General features: G+C 37.1%; 2 protein-coding genes across 2 annotated transcripts; both read right to left on the reverse strand.

The window, feature by feature from the left end:
- Positions 1-1458: 1458 nt before the first annotated feature.
- On the reverse strand, positions 1459-9427 carry LOC114363884 (peroxidase-like). Its single transcript, XM_028319756.1, has 12 exons — positions 9283-9427; positions 7711-7862; positions 6710-6874; positions 6231-6418; positions 5591-5720; positions 5092-5286; positions 4709-4853; positions 4460-4619; positions 4202-4372; positions 3631-3829; positions 3322-3427; positions 1459-1649 (listed from the first exon to the last, which is right to left on the reverse strand). Exons 1-12 carry the CDS (start codon positions 9411-9413, stop codon positions 1520-1522), a joined length of 1872 nt encoding a protein of 623 aa, XP_028175557.1. The 5' UTR covers positions 9414-9427; the 3' UTR covers positions 1459-1519.
- A 7139-nt stretch (positions 9428-16566) lies between these two features.
- LOC114363882 (peroxidase-like) lies at positions 16567-24258 on the reverse strand. The gene is made up of 11 exons (XM_028319746.1): positions 24078-24258; positions 22815-22979; positions 21651-21838; positions 20370-20571; positions 19819-20016; positions 19444-19588; positions 18926-19082; positions 18515-18682; positions 17800-17998; positions 16906-17011; positions 16567-16690 (listed from the first exon to the last, which is right to left on the reverse strand). The coding sequence occupies exons 1-11, from the start codon at positions 24256-24258 to the stop codon at positions 16567-16569; spliced, it is 1833 nt and encodes a 610-aa protein (XP_028175547.1).
- Between the last annotated feature and the right edge of the window lie 1485 nt (positions 24259-25743).

The following is a 25743-nucleotide window of genomic DNA, read 5'->3' on the forward strand; positions in this document are numbered from 1 at the left end:
GATCATAAATGTAGGACTTTTGTTTAATATTGCAGTATTGTAATATCCGTTTTCAGTATTGAGTGTTTTATTGCTTTGCGTATTCAGAAGAATATTTCAAAGACGATCCAGCGTCAGTTTCATGAATGGTATTCTGTTGATGAAAATGAACAAATGCAAACCGAATATTGTGGCGATATTTATGTGTTTAAAGGTAGCAGGAAAGCGCTTGACGCCTATGTTCAGCAGTGGACGTCCTATGGCTGAGATGATGATGATGATGATTTATGTGTTTGTACTATCTTGCAACAAGAACGATACTGATGTCAGAATACTTACTTACTACCTACTTTATATATTTTACTATATTTACTTTATTTTTTTGATTTTGATTACCTACTTATAGCTCAGTGATTAGCTTGATGAATATTGATTCTAAAATAAGCTAAAGTTAATTAAATACAATCCGTTTATACTTACTTTTAATTTAATTTTTAGAAGACTAAGTGTAAAATGAAGCTTCTCATCACTGGCTTATTGTCCCGAAGCAGTGGTAGGGTTAATAATAATATGAGTTTTATGAAACCTGAAATTAATATCTTTGTTCAAAGTTCTTACATCGATATTCAAGGAAATGTTTCATAAAATACTTATCAAGTTCTATTTCGATACTCAGGAAGATAAATATTAATGTAACTGAATTTATTATGTTCCATTAAAATCGGTTCATTAAATTTTAAGTGGCTCAATTATTTACGAGATTGCCAAGACGATACCCTTGTTAGTTTCCTACCCGAAAGATTCGATTTTAAAAATACCCCAAAATAAGATATCTCCCTTAATGATTTCCCGTTCAATTTCACACGTGAATAGAGAGGCCCCGATATTGGGGTAAATTAATTCGTCCTGACCCTTGTCTTGTTATGGGTAGCAGAAAATAGCAGAAAAAAATAAGAAAAATCTGAAATACAGTATCAGTTTCGTCGAATTTCGACGAATAACCCTAAAATCAGATTTATTAAGTAGGTAGGTAAGTACCTATTGAGTTATTAGTTTCATGAATAATCACCAACGTTTATAATAGTTTAGGTTTTGACAATAATTGCCAAATGATTTTTGGTAATTACAAATTTTATGCACGGCAATAAATAAACGATAATTTGGTGTCCTAGTTTGGTCAGTCCTTGGCATATTGTAGTTTTCAATTTCAATATTCCGTATCTACAATAATCTCATAACAAAATTACGAATTTTTATTGAAGCTTGTATAGATTGATATTTTTCTAATTGACAAATGCTAACAATCCGATTAAAACCCAAGCATAGACTCAAGTCAGTGATAGGTTGAGTTTCAATATTTTGACCAACAAGCTTGTATCTTGAGTCTAGGTAGTTTCATACTACATAATATGAAAATGCTACATACATTAATTACAACATACATTACAGATTTTATAAAATTAAACAGATTTAATCCTTAATTCTCTTTATTGGCTGTTCATAAGCTTCATTGCTACAATCACGTTCCTAAATATTTTCTTTATGAAGTGTAGAATGCCGGTGGTACCCTTTCGGTAATGTCTGGCCTGGTAGGTGCATCGTCACACGTGGCGTCTTGCCATGCGTAGTAATCTATATCGTTTATTTCATCGCAGCTCACTTCTACGTTGCTGTAACAAATAGGTAATGTATGTTAATTTATTAATTAGGTAATAACCTATACTTGATTTTCCGCAGCTTCACTCGCTTTAAAATTTAGATCCCGTGTTATCCTTGTAGTTAGGGGGTTAATCTTGAAAAAATGTGCGTAATTTCCACTGCAATTCATCATCATTATTTCAGCTAGACCGGTTGGTAGCGGCAGAGTTAATACAAATGCACACACTGACAAAATTCGGGGCAACTCACCGCTAATCAACGCTAAATTTTGTCAGTGTGTGCGTGCGCGCCGCATACGTATTGCCGCGCACAGTGTTTTTTTTGACCCGAAAAAGTGACATTCTGTTTTTATCACTAATATCCAAAGTTTAACTTATTATTAATGTTAGACTAAAACACCCAGGTGACAAATAGCTATAGATTATTTTTTTAAAAATATTTTAGAAAATTTCTTTTGTACTGGGTCAAACTACAATTTTATTATTATTTAAAAAAACGTACACACTAAGCTTCTCTTTGCATTGCTGGTAGGTAGGTTGGTGTATGGCGAATATTATTGCACCTATAATTATTTAAAAGTAGTTATAGGAACGACAGTATGATTATTTTTTAAATTTAAGAAATTATTATTTTTCTCTTTTTCTACGCCGAAGTAGAATCTCTGCTTAGGTCAGATACATTTCTTAAAATAAGCTCTATCACCTATAATTTTTCTATATTCTAACTCGGCCGCAATTTCGAGAAAAAGTATTTTTTCCAAAATGTTAGGATTGTCACAAAAAATGACCTTACGTAGTTCCACTTTCTTTAGGGTTCCGTGGCCAAAGGATGCTAATCGGTCCTAATTATGTGTTTAATTTGTCTTAGGTAGGTTATCAGTTAAATTACTATCAGTGCTCAAGAATACTGTTTCTTCATCATCTTTTAAGATATATGAAGACTCTTGATCATCAGGAGTGGTATTTATATTTGCATAATATTAATTATGTCCCGTTAGCATCCTTTGGCCACGGAACCCTAAAGAAAGTGGAACTACGTAAGGTCATTTTTTGTGACAATCCTAACATTTTGGAAAAAATACTTTTTCTCGAAATTGCGGCCGAGTTAGAATATAGAAAAATTATAGGTGATAGAGCTTATTTTAAGAAATGTATCTGACCTAAGCAGAGATTCTACTTCGGCGTAGAAAAAGAGAAAAATAATAATTTCTTAAATTTAAAAAATAATCATACTGTCGTTCCTATAACTACTTTTAAATAATTATAGGTGCAATAATATTCGCCATACACCAACCTACCTACCTGCAATGCAAAGAGAAGCTTAGTGTGTACGTTTCTTTAAATAATAATAAAATTGTAGTTTGACCCAGTACAAAATAAATTTTCTTAAATATTTTTTTAAAAATAATCTATAGCTATTTGTCACCTGGGTGTTTTAGTATAACATTAATAATAAGTTAAACTTTGGATATTAGTGATAAAAACAGAATGTCACTTTTTCGGGTCAAAAAAAACACTGTGCCGCGCTCACATACAAACCGCGCTCGGGCGTTTCTATGAAGACGACCTACTCATTTGCATTTACTCTGGTAGCGGCCTGCATGCAGCGCCTTCCTGCATTTCTCTCTCCATTATTTCTTTCTTGATTTCTTTCTCATTAATAATAGTAGGTACAAGAACTTACTCATCTCCAATCATCTTGAAAGCTTGTGGTTGGATGCTCGCGACAGAGTCACCAATGTCGCACATCATGCGAGCCACGGTTCCGTACCTGATCTCGTACATTTGCTCTGTGAATAATAAATCTTGATGTAATACACTTAATAAAAAAATTCCTCCAACTCTAGCTGGTAATGCAGTTTGGTACGCGAGTTTCTTTTATACCTATAGAAATCACAAAAAAAGTTCGACTTCACAGCAAAAATAGACAATTCAGTCTATTAAAATATTTGAAGATCTTAGAATTGTAATCACACACGCATTTAGTATTTACCTTCTGTAAAAGCGTCTGGTCTGGTTTCCCTCTCGTACCAATGCCTATCCGATTGAATAGACCTGAGCATCTGATCTTTGATCAGACAGTAGAATGTGGGAGGAACGTAGGTCCCATCAGTGAGCGTTTCAGCCCATAGACCAGCGAGTAAATCTATGTCTTCTACGTCTTCATAAGCATCTTTGAGCTGCTGGATTCTCTGTGAAAATAAAGTAATATTAAAAAATGTATGCTTCAAGGAATTGCATAGGCTCAGGTAATAGGTACAAGGTTTTACAAACGATGCTTGCTTAAGTGAAGCAGCCAATCGAACGCACAGCGATGAATAGAGCTCTGTAATTGGTTCGTGTGTCCCCCTGTGCTTCCACGAACACTGTGAGACCTCATAGTAATATTTGTGAATACGGGCGACAGTTGTTTCCATTATCATCAAAACTGAGGTACGATATCTTTAGAATCCTTGTAGATGTTTTGTAGAGAGAGATACATAACATTGTCAAGGGTCACGATGATCCTGAGATTAATCATCACCAAAACTATACTTCGAGATCACAGTCATCAAATTACTTACCTCAGGCCTCATGAACGTCAACAAGTCGTTAAAAGAAGTGATATTGGTGTCATTGTTGCAGTACGCCAAGTAATTGATGTAAGGTTGGAACCCGAAGTATCTGTGTTTGGCCAAGTCGTTGGTCATAATGTCATTGGCCTTTTGGAGAGCACCCAGACCATTTTGCACGATCTAAAAGTAAGAAGAAATTGGAAATGTTTTTTTTAACATGCAAGGTTCATTTTAGAAGTCTGAATCAACGACTAAATTATTACTCACATCATTGTCAGCAATAGTGTCCTTGGTATTACCAGTTCCTTGTCTGAAGCAACCTTGGGTGATACCATCCATGTTATCGTCTTCCTTTATGTACGCAATGCGAGCAGTCAAATTGACAATCGGATATTGTCTGAGATAGTGTCCTTCAGAATCGTACATTCTGAAAATCAATAAGATTTTTTGTAGTAACATGTCAAACAAGCTGCACTATCTAATAAACTTTGGTTGGATTGTGATTTTGGAACTCACTTTAAGTAACCGTCTTGAATCAAATGCAACCATCTCAATACAGCAGGGTACTCCAGGGATATTTGGGGCAGTAGACTATCATCATACAAATCCCTGAATCCAAAGTCCTTACTAACGACATTGTCTGCGACAAGATTGTCTGAGCCTGTAATAGTTAAGATCAGGTAAGATAAACTGGACAGACGAACTGAAGTATTTTTATTTTCTAATTTCACGATTGAGATTATCCAGAGAATAAAAAAAAATTAACTAAAAAGATAATAAAAAAAGATAAAAACAAGACAACTTAGTGTTCACAAATGCATCACGGAGGCATCAAATACATCACCAACAAAAGAATTCATCATTAATGACTACTTCTTGGAAATAAATGATAATCTTACCCATGAGGATGGGCATCAGCTCATAGTAATAGTGTTGCTGTGCAAGAGCGATGTTGATTTCCCGGGCCGCGTAGAAGAGTTGGTCATCAGTCCAGCAAGGGTTGACTTCAGCGAGCTTGGTGGCGATGTGGTTGTGGTATCGCCAGTAGAAAATGATGCCGAAGAAGTTGATACCGAGGAGTAGGTTTATTCCAGCTGAGACAAAGTTGAAGTCAATTAAGTGGTGTAAGAGAATACAGGTTATATTAGAGTCTATGAAACTCTTAACTTGATTCAAAGTTTCATGAAAGACTACATTAACAACTAGCTTTCCGCCCGTGGCTTCGCCCGCGTGGAATTTTGTCTGTACCAGAAAAACTATCGCGAGCGTATTTCTAGACCTACCCTGGACTATGACAAACATTTTAAAACCAAAACAAGATATAGAAGATTTGAAAATTTTCCAAGATCAAAAGAAATAATTTGAATTTAATCGTTGGTCCCATGTCTTAATACATACATGTAGGCGGGTAGGTTCTGTTGTTGATGGTCTCAGTAACAAGCAAGCCACTCGTGTTTGCCCTCCTGGCGGGCTCGACTACGCTGCCGTATACTGGCGACAAGTCAAAGGTGGGTGTGGCATCGACTATCTGAAAGTATTCAATGGATAAACACATACGAACGTAAATGAGTTTGTAGGAAATATTATTTTCTCGATTTATAAGAAGTAAGATTTGTGTCCATGGGCTGGCTTATGCCGTCCTTATCAGCGCAGGGAGTTTAGGTAAAATCACTTATTTGCTTCTGATAATGTTTTTTTTATGTGACAGGAGGCAAACGAGCAGACGGATCACCTGATGGTAAGTGATTACCATCGCCCATAGACACCCGCAGACCCAGGGGCGTTACAGGTGCGTTGCCGGCCTTTAAGGTAAAGATACGCTCTCCTCTTGAAAGCTTGCGTATCCGTCCGGAAACACCGCAGACGACAGTCCATTCAACACTTTGGTTGTACGGGGCAGGAAGTTTCTAGAGAAACGTACTGTTGTGGACTGTCAACCATCTAAGTGATGTAGATAAATACCTATGTAAGAGGCGGGCTAAAAAGTTATTTCAATCAATCTAGATTTAGTTATTGAGAAGACCACAAAAAGATTTACCCTCAAAGGCACAGTTGTGTTCGGCAAGCACCCGGAGGTCTGGTAAGTCAGTGGCTTTGTCATGTTCAAGCAACGAATGCCAGAGAAGCGGTGCACTGGGTCATCAGCTGGCACGTAGTTGGGGGCGCAGGCGGTGTCGTTTGCTCCAGCTGCTTGACAGCAGTGTGGCCTCCATGAAACGTAGTTGGCTGAAAAGAAAACGAAGTCAAGGATGTTTGGGAAAAGGATGAAATATTTGAGAATGTTTTGGGTATAGGTATATTACTCGTATTTAACTAGATAAATGATTGGATAAAATGTTCTAGCAAAAAACCGTGATTTTAACTGAAATAATTTCGATATGATGTGGCTTGATTGATTAGTTTTCAGTATTTGTTGTCGTTATGTCCATCAGTGGACGCCATTTGGCTGAAACGAACGACTTTGTTGTCGATTTTAATGTTCGGGCTGTCTCTTGTTATTTAGGAATTGTAACTTACTTGTATCCCTTGTGTTGGTGATGTCAGTTGCTGAGAACACCAGGATGTGGGCAGCTAAATGGGTTATATCTGCGTCAGGGACGTTTCCCTCAGAGACCATTACGGTACGAACTTTTCTGGCCAGGGGTAGCTCGTTGCCAGACTTAGCCAACCTTGGGCGGTAATCTGGAATAAATGTGTCATTATCATGTTAATTTTACTTTAACACATTTTTATAAACAACCAGGAAGCTCTTGGCCTGTATCTCACCTGATGGTAAGTGATGATCAGGCCGAAGGTGGAAGCGAGCTTCACCCGGAATCCTCAACCACAGAGGAACTGGCTATCTTACCTCTAACTGCCGGAACACAACAATGCTGTTAACATTGTTGTTATTGCGACAGACTTAGGTAAGATGGTGGTAGCCAGCCAGGCGGACTACTACTTTAATTATTGGTTTGAAGAAGTTTTACAGGTTCAATATTGAGACTCTTTTTTCTATTTCTAGAAAAAGTGAGATTTTATCTAGACCTTCGATCTTCTTATCTTGTCATGAAAATGTTTTAGGTTAAAAAAAATAAGTAAAATAAGTAGGCTTAATGAAAAAAATTACGTGAATTTTGAAGTGTAGCGCAGATGACCAAATAAAGTATTTGAATACAATACCCTTTATATTATTGAACATAATTTGAGTAAGGTTGAGTCATATTAAGAATCTCATGAACCATAAAATCTAGAACCTTTGACGTACTTCTTCTGAGCCATGCTAAGTAGCCATCATCTCAACATCTCCGTTAGTAATGTTAAGCATAGGCGCAGCCCACCGACTTTTAGTTGGCCTATAGTTGGGCTCGATTTCAATTTGTATGAAGAACCGGCCGATACCAAATCGGTGTATGTAATGTGCCCACTTTCATACATCTCCATACTGATGACTCTCCATACCGACTCAACTATCGGCCAACTAAAAGTCGGTGGTCTGTGGTCACTTATTAAGTGGTTGCAGCTAGTGAATATCTTACCATCCTCATCAACAATGTTGAAGCTGGTGGGTAGCACCCTATAGTATGGTGTCCTGGCGGCTCCAGCTGCAGGATAGTTCAGGTTGTTGCAAGTGCCGTCGATGCGTCTTCTTTCAGTGGAGTTGCAAGTTTCAACTGAGATGGTGCAGTTGCTGCAATTAGATAGATTGGTTAAGATGATATTGGTGACTTATCACAATAGGTCATAGGAAGCGTAGAGGGGCCCAAATCGTAATCGTGACTGTAGAAATCTAAATATTTTTAAATGAACGACGTTATTCATAAATTTTTAAGCAGACTGATTAGAAATAAAAACTAACTAAGCCTAGAACTGACATATCATCATCATCATCATCATTTCAGCCATAGGACGTCCACTGCTGAACATAGGCCTCCCCCAATGCTTTCCATGTTGATCGATTGGCAGCGGTCTGCGTCCAGCGCTTCCCTGCTACCTTTACGATGTCGTCGGTCCACCTTGTAGGTGGACGTCCCACGCTGCGTTTTCCGGTACGCGGGCGGCCTCCATTCCAGAACCTTTCTGCCCCATCGGCCGTCAGTTCTGCGTACTATGTGCCCTGTCCATTGCCACTTCAGCTTGCTAATCCGTCGGGCTATGTCAGCGACTTTGGTTCGTTTACGGATCTCCTCATTTCTGATTCGATCTCGCAAAGAAACACCAAGCATAGCCCTCTCCATAGCACGCTGTGCAACTTTGAGCTTCTGTATAAGGCCTATAGTGAGAGGCCACGTTTCCGAGCCATAAGTTATCACTGGTAACACACATTGGTTATACACTCTAGTCTTCAGGCATTGAGGTATTTTGGACGAAAAGATGTTGCGAACTGACATATAAACATGATGAAAACAACACAGACACCCATTAGTTTAATTTCAAATACGTAGAGTAGCAGAGCAACGGCAGGTCAGAATCTATGCTAGAGTAAGAATCGAATTTTATGTATTGTTTCAAAATAATGATAGGCCAAAGAGTTAGTGCCCCGTTGTTTGAATTTTTTCGTGCCTTCTTAGCGTTTCGTAATACGGGCTTCGTTTAATCTAGCTAGGCGTTTAGTCTACTAGAACGTATTAGCACTGTGTACTTTCAAGCATGTGACCGACATAGCTCGCAGAATTGCTAAAAATCATGTTGCAGTGGGCGGGGCACATAGCTCGTAGAGATAATGGCCGTCGGGGCAGAAAAGTTCTCGAGTGGCGACCACGGGCTGGAAGACGTAGCGTAAGCAGGCCTCCCACTAGCTGGACCGACGATCTGGTCGTCTGGAAAGTCGCGGGAAGAACCTGGATGCGGGCAGCGCAGGACCGTTCATTGTGGAAAACCTTGAGGGAGGCCTTTGTCCAGCAGTGGACATAATTTTGGAAACGAACAAACGAATCTTCAAGCATGATCCAAACTTGCTAGTCACCAGCTGATGTATCATGCAAAAGATTCACTTTTGGGAAGGCCTTTATCCAGCAGTGGACATCATTTGGCTGAAACGAAAAAATGCCCCTTCAAGCATGATCTAAACTCTCTAGTCACCAGCTGATGTATGCAAAAGATTCACTTACCCCGCAGTTCCATTGGCCACGTAGCTCTCATACTCAGCGGTGGTCAGATTGTACTGATAGTACGCGTCATAGTGATCCACGGCAACCGCAATCGCGACCACCAAAGAGAAGACTGCGCTCCTAGTCCACATCTTGGCAAGGAACACCAAATACTAGTGACAAATATCGCCTACCGAACCATTTATACAGTCCAATTTATCTATTCAAATGCTAATCAAGTAAAACATTACAGTTAAAATAATGGTAGATAATTTTTTTCAGAAAATTAATTTACATTGAATAATAAAATCTAGCGATTTTAATGTTGTTTGTTGTAAATTCATTCATGAAATGAATTGTACTGTAAAATGCATAAATTCCTTGTGGTTTTTATCGGATAGAAAGAAAAAATAAAATTATATTTTCATATTTAAAAGTCACAGCAGGAAGCATATCATCACGCCAAGAAACCTACAAAATATTATTTAGTTACTTTAAGCGCATAATATTTATAGTATTAGTAAGTTAGTTATGATCGAATTTGAAAACTGAGCCTCACAAATAAAAATCAAATAATCTCATAAAAGTTGTGATATTGTTCGCTACTGTCACATGCAAATTAAAATGCTGTATTAGTAGTGTATGATAACTCAGGTGTCAGTAGTCCTATGGTAATTTTTACCATACATAATAATTCCACACCAAACCATGAAAAATGTAGTTCAGCTGTAAAATTAGACAGTCACGTTTGTCATACTGAAGTAGGAAAATTCTTATTAATTTGTGTTGAAACTACTACTATCTACCTATCATAGACTTCAAATCAATCTGTCCTTGACTTTTATCAATATTGAAGGTAAATTAATTACTCGTATTTAGATGATTAGTAAGTACATGGAAATCTACAAAAGAAACTGTTGCTACATAAATAAATGTAGGTATATTGATTAAACTATGACAAATTAAGACATAATTACGTATTTTTTGTAGATTTGTGTTTCAAGCTTTAGCTTGGAAACAGATAGTTTTTGTAAGCAGATTCAAATTAATTGGTGGAATCCAATTTACAAACTAATCAGCAATGAAATTTAAAAGTGCAGCCTGTTATACTACTAAAATGCGATTGAAAATAAACCGTGAGTGACAGGACCCGGTAATTTAAGGTGGTGAGCTTTTGTTGAGCTTTCATTGAGAGTTATGCGGGCTACAAAGTGGCACTTATGAACGTCAAAATATAGTAAATAATAAAAAAAGAAAAGATAGCTCTTATGGGGCACTTTATCTCCTTATCTTTTGGGCCCTACCAGTGCTTCGAGACAAACATAATAATGGCAAGTGCTGAGAAGAAACCGGAACAAACTCAGTCACTCACCACTAATTGCCAGGAATTATCAAACGGTAAGAATAACCAAACATCAAATATGTGTAGACTGAACTGACCACGCATCCTTGTCATCAATATAGTCTCGAATCTTGTAGTACCCTTTGGACATGGACCCTACAGACCAATAGCTAAGCTATTTTAGCATAGTACTCAGTTTAGTGCTAGCTGACGCAGTTTCCCATAGTGGTAGTATAGTTTGTACAATATACATACAACAATCGCCACTAGCACACAAAACGCCACTCTTGTAGCAGAGTTTTGGTCTGACATTGTGTAGGTTTGTTGTCGATACGACAAGAAGATCCAACAATGGAAAATTATCTCTTGTCTGATACGAGTACATAGTCTAGTGTTATTAAAGTTAGATTTGATCAGGAAAAAAGTTAATGAGCCAAAAATATAGTAGTGAGAACGCAGAGATTTTTTTCCTTTTCAACTCACTCTATCATAGGAAATCAATTCCATTATTTCTTTTTAAAATACATGTATTCTACATTTTGATGATACAATAGGCTTAGTGAAATTCTAATGTACCTATTTCATTATCATTATCTATTCCTTATCGAGTCAATTACAATAATTTAATTGTTTATTATCATTTAATATAGGCGGACAATGTTTTGGTTGGCCTTGAATTTTTATTGATTTTTTTATTGCAATTGGGTTACAGAAACTTTGTACTCATTAAAACGATACGTCACTTTCTTTGAGAACAATATTTTTTTAAGTACGTCATACCATACACTCTTGTTTTATCAAATGCCGTGTTGAGCTCATAATATACCTAACGTTTTTTCTATCTCTCATATTATAGTAGAAAGGACAACGGCATATTTAAGCTATACCTGTGGTATATAAGCTATACACCGTAGCGTATATAAGTAGTTGAAATAAGAATTTTGCAACACAATGCTTATCTATGTTTAAAAATTCTCTACTAATTCCATATATTTGGTTACCTTAACAATAAGTAGCATATTTTGTGTTTAATAAATAAAAGAAAAATATGTAAATATTTTAGGCACATTATTTTAAAACAAAGGAAATGTTTGCACAAGTGAAAATTAGATTATTCATTATACCTACTTATACTATTGGAATGTGTAATTCATCAAAATAAAGTCATTTATCATCTTTGGTAGAATTTATTGGGTTTTCAGGGCATTTTTTTTACTATTGAATTTAAATTTTTCTTAAAATTTAAAAAGATTGTAGTGTTGACTCATGTTCCATTCTCAGATTTATTAATGTTTCATATACAACTACCTACCTAGCATAATCTCGTTCGTTCGTTCGTTTCAGCCAAATGACGTTCACTGCTAGACAAAGGTTTCTCACAACGATCTCCACAACGACCGCATTCAGGCACCTTCCGCGACCATCACCAGATCGTCGGTCCACCTAGTCACCTGCGCACACTACGTCTTCCGGCCAATGCAATGGTCGCCACTCGAGCATAATCTCACAATGCTTTTTTTCTCTTTCTGTGTCACATTATTATGGAAAATGGATTTGTCTAAAGTTCTTTTAAACACCATCCCTAAAACATCTCGCGTATAATCTCTGTACACCTTTGTACACCATTTATAACGCTTCAGCCAAAGCACGTCCAAGCTGGACAAAAGCCTCCCTAAGGATTTCCATAACACCATGTAGGTCCTAACTGTATACCCATCCCTATTGTTTACCATATACCCCCATTTGTTCACCTGGCCCCGCCGCAGTCTGCGACTAATTTGTGGTCGGCAATTAGTGATGTACCCCCGCAAATTGGCGGGCGACAGGAACAAACCGCAAGGCGCTAGTGCGGTGCAGCTCTCGATGTAGTCGAATGGGATAAGTAACACCGCTGTGTATGGACTAGTTTTAGAAAAGAGGCCTACAATGTAAATAGCACTGATAAGTTGGAACCACATTCTTCTAAGACTCTATCTTGAAGTGTGAAGAGTGTCTATGAATAATTGGAAAGCATTACAGAAATCTTCTTAGCAAAATATGGATCTGCATTCTTCATAATAATTATCAAGAGAAATTCAATGTCAATTATGTAGTAATGTACGGACGACAGCAAAATTATCTTGATTTTCTTACATTTTTTTGCAATTTATGCTGATTTTGACGTCCACCCACAAGGTGGACCGACGACCTGATAAAGGTAGCAGGAAGGCGCTGGATGCAGGCCGCTACCAACCGTGCGATGTGTAAGTCATTGGGGGAGGCCTATGTTTAGCATTGGATGTCCTATGGCTGAAATGATGATGATGTAATTTTTATATATTTGATTTTATACAGTACACCGGACTTATAACTTTAGTAACCCTACCGCTACTTCATTCAGGACAATAATATGTGTCTGGTCAGTGCTTAGTAGAATTAGCATAAAAGCACAGTGCTCTCTAGATAGGTCTAGGTCATAAATTGGATACCTACCTGACCTTGAAAAAAAAACTAAGAATTACTAGGGGTAATTCCTCAGCCTACTTATTTTCAATAGTCTGCCGTGTCAATCATTATTTTTTGAAAAAAGCTCCCACGACGAAAAATTACTAAAAATAAATTCACACTCATCGGAGCCGTGTCCAAAGCCGCGCAAACCAGCGCCACGTGACACCATTAGAAACAGATGCTGGGGTGTGCGTGTGCGCACAGTGGACGAGAATTCAGTAGCCTTGTTTCACAAAGAATAAGCTCACAGTAGTTTTTACATTTCTTGACTATTTTAATTTGTAAATCTGTGTACTTCATGTTACCCTTTTATAGTGTTTTGTAGTTAATTTTGTGCTAAGGTCTATTGATTACAGCATTACGTCTCACATCATAATAATATCAACCATAGGTCGATACTTACTTAACATTTTACTAGAGTTTGATTAATTTACCTCTGTAGCTATGTTTAATACTATGCTTGTTTATTGATGAGAAACCTTAAATTAACGATTATAAATAAACGATTAGTAATTTGTGGATATGCAGCTAAATATGCAGGTCGACAAGGATCGAAACATTACGCCCAAACACACAAGAAAACATCGAAACATTGGCTAGTTGTCATCGTAAACACGATTACTATAGTGAGTTAACGATATCAACTCGAATCTTTCTTTCAAATACATTGTGCCACAAAATCATCGCACCTACTGAATAACATCTCACTGTGATGCTGGGGTGTGTGAATAATAATAACTAGGGTGACTAATTGACAGGCGACGGGTTTTGACAGCAAGTCCGTAATGAGAGGCGATGGGTTTGATTGCACAAATGTATAGGGGCGACTGTTGCAGTCAAATTAGCGACCGACTGGTCATTTACTTAAGGCTTGATGGTGTTAGAACGCGAGTGAGCTTAGTCCAGTATTTGGTATTGGAGTTTGGAGCTTGAACCGAAGAAAAAATGGGGTTTACCCATGGTATGGTATTTATACCACGGTCGATTGACTTAAGTACTAAATTTTTTATGAGCTGTCAAGATGCACCAAAAACAGTGCTTAGATTTAATTACTTAAGTTAAAGTTAGGTGGTGCAACTCAACCTTAGTAATTTGTGCAATACAAATTTTTGATATTCTTATTCTTAAGAAAAAATATAATGCTAAATGTTACGCGTGTAGGTATTAATTTGTACATAGGTATCATAATATTATTTTTACATAGTAATTGGCCTTAATAAAAAACGCATATTGAGTAACATAATGCAGCCTAACTTAATTGAAGATATTTTTTTTTATAATAACTAGTGTCCGACCGAAACTAGTTTTACGACCGAAACCGAAACCGAAAACGAATTTCGGCAACGGTGTCTATTTCGGCCGAAACCGAAACCGAAACTTCCTTACAAGACTCATATTTGAGGGAAAAATAAAGAAAACGTTATTATAAATCAGTCAGTCTTTAATAAATAAATATCCTTGGACATTTTACACTGCGCCGCTAGCCCCAAACTAAGCAAAGCTTGTACTATGGGTACATACGAGACAACGGATATAAACATACTTAAATACTTTTTTTTGTAAATACATACATATTATACATAGAAAACACCCAGACCCGTCACAGAAAATTAAAATTCATCATTTCAATTTCTGTCCGGCCGGGAATCGAACCCGGGACCTCTCGGCGTAGTAGTCCGTTCTGAACCACTACACCAAACGGCTGACTTTTGTTTTCTCTTTAAATTGCATTAAAATTGAACTTATAAAGCGCCTTTTTACTCTAAAAGGTATCAAATTATGTATTAAAAAAGAAAAAGAAGAATTTATAGTCTAGATTTTTTTTTATTACTCGCAATATTCAGGACATCTACATAACCCGTCCCATGGTCGGATCTTTTACCTTAATAATTTCTCAAAACAAAGAAGAACGGTCACGCCCCATACAAAAAAAAACCCAGACCCGACAGAAACGAGACATACCTCATTTTTTTGTCATGCCTTAATTAGTTAAATTATATATTTTTTATATTCGAAATCTATGTATAACACCAAAATATTACCCTTTGTTTTTGTTCAGGCGTTATACAAAAACTAATACAAATTGCCTATTTATCACCAAAATTGGTAAATGTATGTACCTAAATGTCTATTACAGCTGCTATGGAATGTATCTAGGTGATCTGGAGATACAGCCGGATTATACAGGGTGGTTATACATATGGAACGATAAGTGATCTCACTCGATTATTTCCAAACTATACAGGATATCGAAAAACTAGTTACTGATTCTGAAAGTGCTTCACGAGCTCTTTCAAATGGTACCAATAATAGGTTACAGATTATGGAAGCTGGTAACATTGAATTTTTGGATTTTGTAACTTCTCGTTTCCACCCTGTATAATCCGGCTGTATCTCCAGGTCACCTAGATACATTCCATTGCAGCTGTAATGGACATTTAGGTACATACATTTACCAATTTTGGTGATAAATAGGCATTTTGTATTAGTTTTTGTATAACGCCTGAACAAAAACAAAGGGTAATATTTTGGTGTTATACATAGATTTCGAATATAAAAAATATATAATTTAACTAATTAAGACATGACAAAAAAAATGAGGTATGTCTCGTTTCTGTCGGGCCTGGGTCACAGATGGCCGTTCTTCTTTGGTAGACGTAAGTTAGTATCTACTGTAGGTACTTGCCACTTGGATACCTTGGTGATAATTATACTAAAATGAACTTTGAAACTCTGAATCCATAATATTATCACCATGAAATGCACTATAGTCATTACTACTACCTAACTAATGTTTGTTTACGTATAGCATTTGCGAACCAAAAAAAATTATAGGGTAGATTAAACTTGATTATACTTTTATCAGTCATATTGAATATTTTTTTTTATGTTTACTACCCGCTCTTATGTTATAACGACATAAAACGAGATAAAACTTACCAAATTCAAAATAAATCACTCGAAAACTCGCCACCACAACAAAACAGAACTAACAAGCGAGCGAATCACGACATTGGCTCTGATCGGATTCATTCACTCATTGAACGCGCCGAACATGACCGATAGCCGATAACAGCGCGGAAACTCCCGAATGCACATTCGGTTTCGGTCGTACTTTCGGCAAGTTTGCCGCCGAAAACGAAACTAAACCGAAACTCGTGTTTTTACCGAAACTCAACCGAAAACGAAACCGAAACCGAATATTCGGTCGGACACTAATAATAACAGGCATTACGAGTAAATTAGTTATTTTTTTAATTATACGTTAATTAAAATTAATGGTCAAGATTTAAAGAGCCGCTTTAAAGGAAAACGGTATTTATTTTGGAAATCTAAGTAACGGGAAAAAATCAGTATATTATTATTTATTGTTTAGCCTTTGAAATAGCATAACATTCTTGTGCCTTTTTCTAATCTATAAAATGTGTATTGATTGAGTGATTTACTTTTGTAACATCTTACATCAGTAGGTCGTTTTAAACTGATTTATAACTAAACAGACTGATTGTATCATGATCTTCTAGTGAACCGCCACAAGTTGGGTCCTTCCACGCTCCCCAGTTGATTTTCTGGATGTGTTCACAGCTGGTTATTTCATTTCTGAAATGTAGCAAAACCCATGTTATTTGAATAGGCAAAACATTCTTATCTTTTCCATAAAAAGTTCAAACCAATCTTTAAAAACTTTGAAAATCTGTTAATTTGTTAGAACTACTAAGTATAATAATGTATTTTATTAATCATCAAATTGTCACTTACATTTCAGGACGTAATAAGGTTATTATGGATATAGATCACCAATTTATGTAACTTACCCTGGTCCATCTCTCAAGAAGCCGTGGGGTTGTATTTCAGTGACCTTATCGCCGACAGTGCACAGCACCTGCGATACTGTTGCTTTCCTAATTTCCAGTAATTGCTCTGAAAACGTTACATTATTTGCAATTATTATAATAGTGAACATAAGCTTAATTTTATTATCAGACATTTGCTAGAAGATAACGATAAGGTTATTTTAGAATAGTCACAATTATGGAAATAGGTATACCTACTAAAATAATACAGTCAAACTTGGGTAATATTCAGGAAGATTAATTTTGAAAAATATGAAATGAATGCCTGGCAAGCGAAAAATCGTGTAAAATAATTAGTACTAAATAATGTTTTTAAAAATTCAAAGTTACCCAAGTAAGACAGGTATATTCCTAGCATGTACAGTCGCAGAATGAAAAGGTTCGTCACCTTAGTGTCGGTTTTCGCTTGCACTAGGTAGAGTCAAACCTGCCAACATAACAGGGCAAGAAACAGTGCTGCTAACATTTAAATAAATATGACGTTTGCTAACGAATAAGGTTTTGCTTGTTTATTTTTCTATCCCATCAGGGCAATGTTACAAAATGTAGTTTTTTTTATTTAATAGATAATGGCAGGTTAAACCAACAAGAAGGTTTTAGTTTATCAATCATAATAATCTTCTTGACAAGTTAAATCGTCAAACAACTTTGATCTGAATAATTTTGAACTTTACTGACGAACAGTTAAAGATTATTTTCTCTAACTCGAGACTATTCTGTAACATAGTTTCAAAAGGTATTATGTGCTCGCGATTCGTTGAAGGAATCAATTTGAAAACTGACGAACCTTTTCATTCCGTGACTGTACAATGAACCCTTCTCCAGTTAGCAAGTTAAAAACAACTTGATACATACCTAGATTAAAAGCGTGTGGTCTATTCGGGCTCTCGTACCAATGCCTGTCCATCATAGGGAACCGAATGTGCTGGTCTATCATGAGGCATTGCAGCGTCTTCGGCAAGAAGCTGCCGTGTGCTGGTAGCTCCACCCATAGTGCAGCTAGAAGGTCTATGTCTTCTACATTTTCGTATCTATCCTTTAGTATTTCCAGCATCTAAAAGAAAATCAATGTTAGTTTATAAAAAATAATAGTACCTTAAATGTGAAGGTGTCGGTGGTGACGGACTGACCGAATCGTGATCCGAGGAACGCATCTCGGCTGCCACAAGCATCATTATTAGCTTATCACGAGGGGTTAACGGGACTTTTAATCGCATTTACATCCTTAAAAAAACATAAACTACTTCTTCTTCTACTGTGAATTCTGAAAATTGTGACCACTAACCAAATCAAAAAAAGCGCAGCATTATTTTTAAGACCACCTTGAACTTTAAAACATTTATGCCTAAATTTTATCTTGGACAGTATAATGTGACGCAGTAATTAACAGGTTTTCAAAGCCGTACATTACATCAAGCGTATTTTTTTTTCATTGGTATCAGATATCTACATAAAAGCCATTTTTACATACGCGTGGAAACGTTAATCCTAGTTGCAGATGCAATGAAGCCTACTATTATAATTCAATTGAAAACTATACAATTACCTATGTCATCAAAATGAACTATACCTCCGGTTTTATGATCCCAACCAGATCCTCAAAACTAGTGTATGGTCTCCCGTTGCAGTACTCCAGGTAGTTTACGTATGGTGCGAGGCCGAAGTGCCGGTTCTTTGACAAATCCAGGGTCACCAGGTCGGTCAACGGCGTCAGGGGCCCGATGCCAACTTCAGCCAGCTGTAATGTAATGCATAGAATTACTTTGAGGTCTTCATGAAATACTTATGCTTCTGTATTATCAAATAATGAGATACAGGCTGGCTTCCAGTTCCTTGTTTTCTGTGATGCCCACTTTATCTTTCTAAATTTTTTTTTTGTTTCTGCAGTTTCAATGCTATCTGCTTCAAAGGCCGGTATGTATTTTGACACAGTCTTCGAAGAGAAATAATGACTATACCCACCCTTAGTTAATATACTCACATCAGGGTCAACATTACTACCAAAATTGGCACCAGCCTGACGGAACGAGCCTTGAGTGATGTAGTCAAAGTTGTTGTCGATTGACAGGAATCCAGTTCTGAGGGTGAGGTTTGAAAGTGGAACCGACCGAAGGTAGTGTCCATGAGGATCGTACATTCTGAAATGCGAAAATAGTTCTTAGGGCCCTCGCTCACGGCGACTTTTTGTAGCGATGCAGTCGCGCTGCTGTAGCGCATTAGTAGCGTATTGGCATCACTTCTGTAGTGCGTTGCAAATGCGACTAACGCGCGTTAGTAGCGATGCTGTCAAAAAGTCGCCGTGGGCGAGGGCCCTTAAACCCTGTACAATGAGAGTATCAATCTTCTTCTTACTAAAAACATTGTCCTGATTTTGATGTTTGAATTGTTTTATTTTTTCACAGCTCAATGTACAGACGAAAATACTTTTTGTTCCAAACTTGCTCCTATTACAACTACGTCATGTAGCTACTAGTATCTGCCATATCTTTTCTTATTTACCTTTGATCATTTTCCTGAATAACATGGAACCATCGCAATACATAAGCGTACTCCGCTGTTATTTGAGGGTACATGTCTTCATCATACAAATCCCTGAATCCTGGTGAGGGCGATAGAACGCCTGCGTGTACCAAATTTTCATAGCCTGTAATTATTAAAAGTGACAATATTATTATCCCTGTAATACTTACTCTGTAATATTTATTACAGAAATAAAGTATTAATCCTTTCCAAATGAAGCCAATTTTAGTAATCATTGATTTAACAGACCCAGATCATATTATTTTACAGGACAGAAGTACTCGTAAGATACTAAGCCCCCGTTAGTCACTTTCTTTCACAAGAAAATATGAAAACGCTTTAAAAAGAACTTACCCATAACTTGTGCCAACATTTCATAGTGTACGATTTGCGTCTTAATAGCAATATTGATGTCTCTTGCGGTGTAGAACAGTCGCTCGTCGTCCCAGCAGGGGTTGAGTTTACTCAGTTCAAGAGCTATGTGGTTGTGGAGACGCCAGAACCAAATTGCGAAGAAGTTTATTCCAGCGAGACTGTTTATGACAGGATCAGCTGTAAATTCACAGTAGGTATAATCAAATTATTTCTTTAAAATGCTTACAATAGGTGCGCAAGAGTAAGTGCAGTGTACGAAAACGAACAAAACTAAATCAAGAGCGCTTACTTGGCACTATTATTCAGGGTATAAAGTATGTTTTTTATCAGTGCGTCATTTTAACAATTTATTATTGTAAAAAGTAAGTACAACTTCCCTTAATTCTGTTAAGAGGTACCGTTGTATGCTTTTAGCACGCGATTTTGACAAAATTAATGTAGTTACTTGCTTGAAAAATGGTTGTACTGACCTCCTGAACAATTTTTTGTATCTTATCTACTTAACTTATATTTAAAAAATATCAACTTACGTGTATCATGACAACGCGTTTCAATCGGCTTCATATTCAAGTAGCAAAAGTTATCCGCTGTTTTGAAAGCAGGTGGCCACATTTTTCCATTTATCAGGTCATATTTTAGTAGACCATCCTTATACAATCTTCCCACGGGTAATCTTTCAGGCGAATGTCCGTACAGTGCATTTAAATCTATCGTAGGCGTCGATGATATTAGCTGTAAATAAACTAACTACATTTAGGCTGGGTTGTACCATCTTACTTTAGCTTTGACAAACGTCAAAAATCTGTCAAACTCCATATTAAAAACATCGGTTATCGTTAAAGTTACGGTCAAAATTAGGTGGTCCAACTCAGCCTCACTGACGTAACTGTAATTTAGTATGAAGTTACAGGCTGCAACTTTACCGTACTATTCCCACCTCTCGTTCCCACCGCTGTAACTCTTGTGTAGCTAGGATCTACAGATTGCCAATAAAAACCCAACCAGTAAAGATCAAGTTTGTCCCGAGGGAAAGTTAAACTGTCATTGGACTCGTAACGATATTAATTTATAGATATCTGACTTTAGTAAGGGTGAAATTACACTTATTTCCTTAAAGAAATTATAACGTACGATACATGTTAGCGACTGCACATTTTAGGCTGAGTTGCACCACCTAAATTTTACCGTAACTATAACGATAACCGGTGTATTTTGTACAGGAGTTTGACAGATTTTTGACGTTTGTTAAAGTCAAAGTAAAATCACAGTAAAATGATGAAACCCAGCCTTAATGTCTCTCCATAGAAACTAAGTGTCTAAACGCAGCAAGTCCAGCTCTCTCACTACTATTAAATTTAGTTTTAGAATTATTATTTACTAGCTGCCGCCCGCGATGTCGTACGCGTGGACCTCGTTTTACCCCCGTTAGATATCATGTTGATAGATGGCGTTTCACGGCTTTCCTCGCATGAATATTTTCGAACGTTAAAAACAGTAGTTTGTCCAGCGCTGTAGATTTTAACCAATGACGATAGATGGCGCTTTTTAGACATGTCTTATTTATTTATTGAAATTTATTTTATCGTCATAAATTATAGCCTAAGTATATGTTAATCTGGATTATAAACAATAATACTGTAAAGTTTCATCAAAATACGTTCAGTAGTTTTTGCGTGAAAGAGTAACAAACATCCAGACATCCAGACATCCAGACATCCGGACATCCGGACATCCAGACATCCAGACATCCAGACATCCAAACTTTCGCATTTATAATATTAGTAGGAAGTAGGATGAACAAAAGATCATACCCTCTGCGGGTACGTATCGTTTGTCAGACACCTTTCACTCTGAAATGTCAGCGGTTTCGTCATGGCCATACAGCGTATATTACTGAACCGATGCACAGGATCGTCTGCCGGGATCTTGACCGGTGCGCACTCTGGGTCCAGCTGGCCTTGCGGTTGGCAGCAGTACGGCTTCCATAGGACGTAGTTTACTGAAATAATTTGTTAAGTTCTTGGATTTATTGCTGCTGCTGCTTTGCACATAATCACAGTTTTAAACATGTTTTTTGCAGTATTAAAGTGAACGCAGCCCGCATTATGTAAGCCGTATGAACAACATTGTCGGTCTCTACAGGGTGTTAGGTAAATGGGTATATGAGCCGACACACATGGGTATATGATGGTATGGTGAAGTCAGAAAATTGATATCTTCATTTTAATTATTTAATTTTCATACAAATCGGATTTTATAAAATTTATTTTGTATGAAAATTAAATAAAATAAAATGATGATATCAAATTTCTGACTTCACCATACCATTTATATGCCCATGTTAACATGGGCTAGTGTCGGCTCATATACCCATTTACCTAACACCCTGTATACATTTTGTATAGATGCGATCTGACCGTGCGCGCGTGCTGGCAAGAGCAAAGAACGCAAATCGCACCGCTGACAGATTGCCTCACCGATAATGTTGTTCGTACATGATACGGGCTGCGTAGCTGCGTTCACTTTGACCTGACCGCTGCCCGCAGAACTCATCTAGTTTTGCGTTTGCCTCAATGCCTTTAAGGTCATCGCACAATTATCAACCCAGAAAGGAATCGTAACCATATCAATTCGAGGCGGTCAGTATTATTTGTACGAAACTCCATACAGTGCAACGCACATTAATTATCCTCTCCGTAACGTAAACGCCTCACGTCACGGTTGACAGCGCGCGAATAGCGATGACAGCTCCAGAAAGGCGATACGGTGTTGATCCCTTTCCGAGCTGATAAGTTAAAGGTTAAGGCCCAATTTTAATTTTAAAGTCATTTCGATTACCACAGATATTCACAGCAATAGTTCAGCCACATTTTTTTTGGAAAAAAGATTATTAGTAATTTGTTATTACGAATTATTTTCTTTGACTCCAATAAGTACGTCTTTATTTCCTTCTAAGACTGTTGCTCTGAACTTACTTGTGTCATGTATGGAGAGGAGATCGGCAACTAAGAACAGCATAAAGTGGGCGAACATCTGCGTGAACACTTGGTCTGGGATGCGCGCTTCTGGGAGGAGACTCGTGCGCAGCCTTCGTTCGAGAGGGAGCGGCTCGCCATCTTTCGCGGTTCTGGGTCCATAACCTAGAATAAAGTACAATATCATACAAAGTGTTAAAGCTAAATAGAGCAGTGACTGGCTTGAAACAGTCTGCATGAGCCTGGTATTTATCACAGTAGAGGAATGCTTGTTGAACTTAGGTTATAAAAAATCTGATCATGAGCCATGTCTTTTTATGTTGTGTAATAATGATGTTAAAGTATTTATTGCATTATTTGTTGATGATTTTTTCGTATTCTATAACTGTGAAAGTTCTTATGATCAGATGAAAAGTGAGTAAATAAATAAATTTAAAATAAAAGATTTGGGTCAGATAAAGCAATGTCTAGGAATAGTATTTAGTTTATTTCGTTAGGAGAGAGTGTTATAAGTTTAACGAATTAAAGCTAGCGCCACCTAGTGTCATAGCCTCTGTAACCTATGTATGAATATGGAGAGAAAAAAATAAAACTGTCATCCGCCATTGTGTAGTTTTAGTATAATTTCAATGTAAGAAGAAAAGCTAGAGAGAGTGAGTGAGGGGAAGGATAAATGATCAAGATTACGATCTTTGTTTGAATCATTTTCCTCACGTTTTAAAGTAAAAACCACATTATAAAGTAAAATCCTAGTATAAACCACCAGCTCAGGCTTTACGCTTGTTATAATTTAATTTAAAAATGATATACCTATGTTTAAGAAAGTCCATAATATAAGCATGAAAAGTCAAACTTGTGCTGCAAAACATCACCTCTACTAAACACTTTCTTTCTTTCGACTAAGATGCCATGTTTTCAACTTGACTTGGTACATAAATAAATAAATAAATCAATCTTTATTAATTTCTTCACAAGTAAGTTTCCAATTACATGTACTAACAATACAACGCATTTTTTTAAACAAAATTACTTATTGTGAAGACTGGTGCTTGATATGGGTTGAGACAACCTGTAATACAAGACACCAGGTCTCCACCTCTCAAATCGAAAATAACGCAATAGAAAGAATGCTTCTAAACTAAACTAACATGGCAATACAAGAATTAATAAGGTTTATTTTCTTACTGATTATGTTAGAAAAGTAAAGTTCAAATTATGTGCATAACGCGTAGTACATACACATTACTAAAAAAATATCCTTACCAACAGTACAGTTCCCAGAAAATACGGGGTGTAACAGTCTTAATACGGGGGTATGACCCATCCCCCTGTTGGGATGATGCATATTGTTGCAAGACGCATCTATGCGCCTCCATTCGTGGGGGTCGTCACAGGGCTGCAGCACATTGGTGCACCAGCTGGAACAAATGCTTGCTTTCTTCATTACTTCAATCAGACGAGTTATATTTTTTACGTTTACCATTCATTTACAGCACACTTAATTAGACACATATCCTTAGTTATTTATTTAGAAGTAATTTAATATGTAATCGATATTTATGTTTTATAATTACTTGAGATATTTCGTTATTAATTTTATTTGACCTGCCAGTCGCGTGCTTGTCTTGTGGTGCGGAAATAGGAAACAGATTTTGGTGGAGGTGCTTTTGTTGTCAACTGCTAGGGTAATTTTGTCTTTTTCCATGATACTAGCTACTGTCTTTTTTTCGTATTTATTCTTCTCAAGGAAGTTGTTATAGGAAAATAAAAATCGAGAGGCCAGGGTCAATCATTTATCGGATTAGGAAGTCATTGGTGTGAAAATTACGTCACTCACACATCGACGGGCTTACTGATTTTCAAGCCTTCAATTTATAAGACAATGCTATTAATCATGTCTAATTAAAAGTATAGATGTAATTTTACATCGGAAACTTAATTAGGTACTCATACTCACGCTCCATTGCGTCGGTAATTACTTATTGCAAAACTGTATTAATATTTTAAATGGTTCACGTAAACGCTTACAGAGGAAATAAAATGTTCTTCTTAGTAGCACTATTATTAATTACTAGCTGTGCCCGCGATTTCGTTTATTTCGTTTCGTCGACCTTCACCAGATCGTCGGTCCACTTAGTAGGAGGATATACTCACGTCCGAAATACCTACCGCAGTGTCTCAAGACAAAAGTCTTTGACCAGTGTGTGTTGCCAGTGATGGTATATAGATCTGAAACGTGGTCGTTCACTATGGGCCTCTTAAGAAGGCCTGACCTTGAGTCACCCAAAAGGCAATGGAACAGGCTATTGGCTGTAAGGCGATGTTTAGCCTAAAGCCTTCCTCGATAAATGGGCTATCCAACACAAAAATAATTGGACCAGTAGCTCTTGAGATTATCGCGTTCAACCAACCGAACAAACTCTTCAGCTTTTTAAATTAGTATAGATGGTATAGATTATTTCAATCTCTCGTGGTTTCGTGAAGTAAGTCATTATTGTAGTCACAAATCATAAGGTAAGTATTGTGTATTATACATAATTAAATAGTAAAAAAATAACAATCCACAAATGAGTTAGAAATTCTCCCATTATAGTATTTCTAAGTATTTATATATCCTAATTTTCATATTTAAACATTAAGTACTTCTTCTTCTTTTCGTGTCGACAACAAACCTACACAGTGTCAGCCCAAAACTCCGCCACAAGAGTGGCGTTGTCAGCAGCACTCATCAAATCCTCCTTGAAAAGTTCAGTTGCTCGGGCACTCAGGGCACGACATCAGGTGCTTCATCGACTGGGGAACCAAACCGCACCTGCACTCCATGTTTAAGCCATCCAAGAATCCCCACCTGATCAGATTGTCCTTACTACGGCCAACCTGCGTCCGAAGTCTATTTAAAGACTTCCAGGTAAGCCAGGGGAGCTCATGT

The sequence above is a fragment of the Ostrinia furnacalis genome, unplaced genomic scaffold, assembly GCF_004193835.3.
Source record: "Ostrinia furnacalis isolate ACB-3 unplaced genomic scaffold, ASM419383v2 OfSCF7331, whole genome shotgun sequence".
Lineage (NCBI taxonomy): Eukaryota > Metazoa > Arthropoda > Insecta > Lepidoptera > Crambidae > Ostrinia > Ostrinia furnacalis.

Coding starts and splice junctions, on each gene's coding strand:
- LOC114363882 (XM_028319746.1), bottom strand. CDS start 24,258: ATGAAGAAAGCAAGCATTTGTTCCAGCTGGTGCACCAATGTGCTGCAG. Junction 20,572..21,650: donor ACGATACGTACCCGCAGAGG/GTATGATCTTTT, acceptor GTTTATTTACAG/CTAATATCATCGACGCCTAC. Junction 19,589..19,818: donor AATGTTGGCACAAGTTATGG/GTAAGTTCTTTT, acceptor TAATAATTACAG/GCTATGAAAATTTGGTACAC.
- LOC114363884 (XM_028319756.1), bottom strand. CDS start 9,413: ATGTGGACTAGGAGCGCAGTCTTCTCTTTGGTGGTCGCGATTGCGGTT. Junction 6,419..6,709: donor CACCAACACAAGGGATACAA/GTAAGTTACAAT, acceptor TTTTCTTTTCAG/CCAACTACGTTTCATGGAGG. Junction 4,854..5,091: donor GCTGATGCCCATCCTCATGG/GTAAGATTATCA, acceptor TAACTATTACAG/GCTCAGACAATCTTGTCGCA.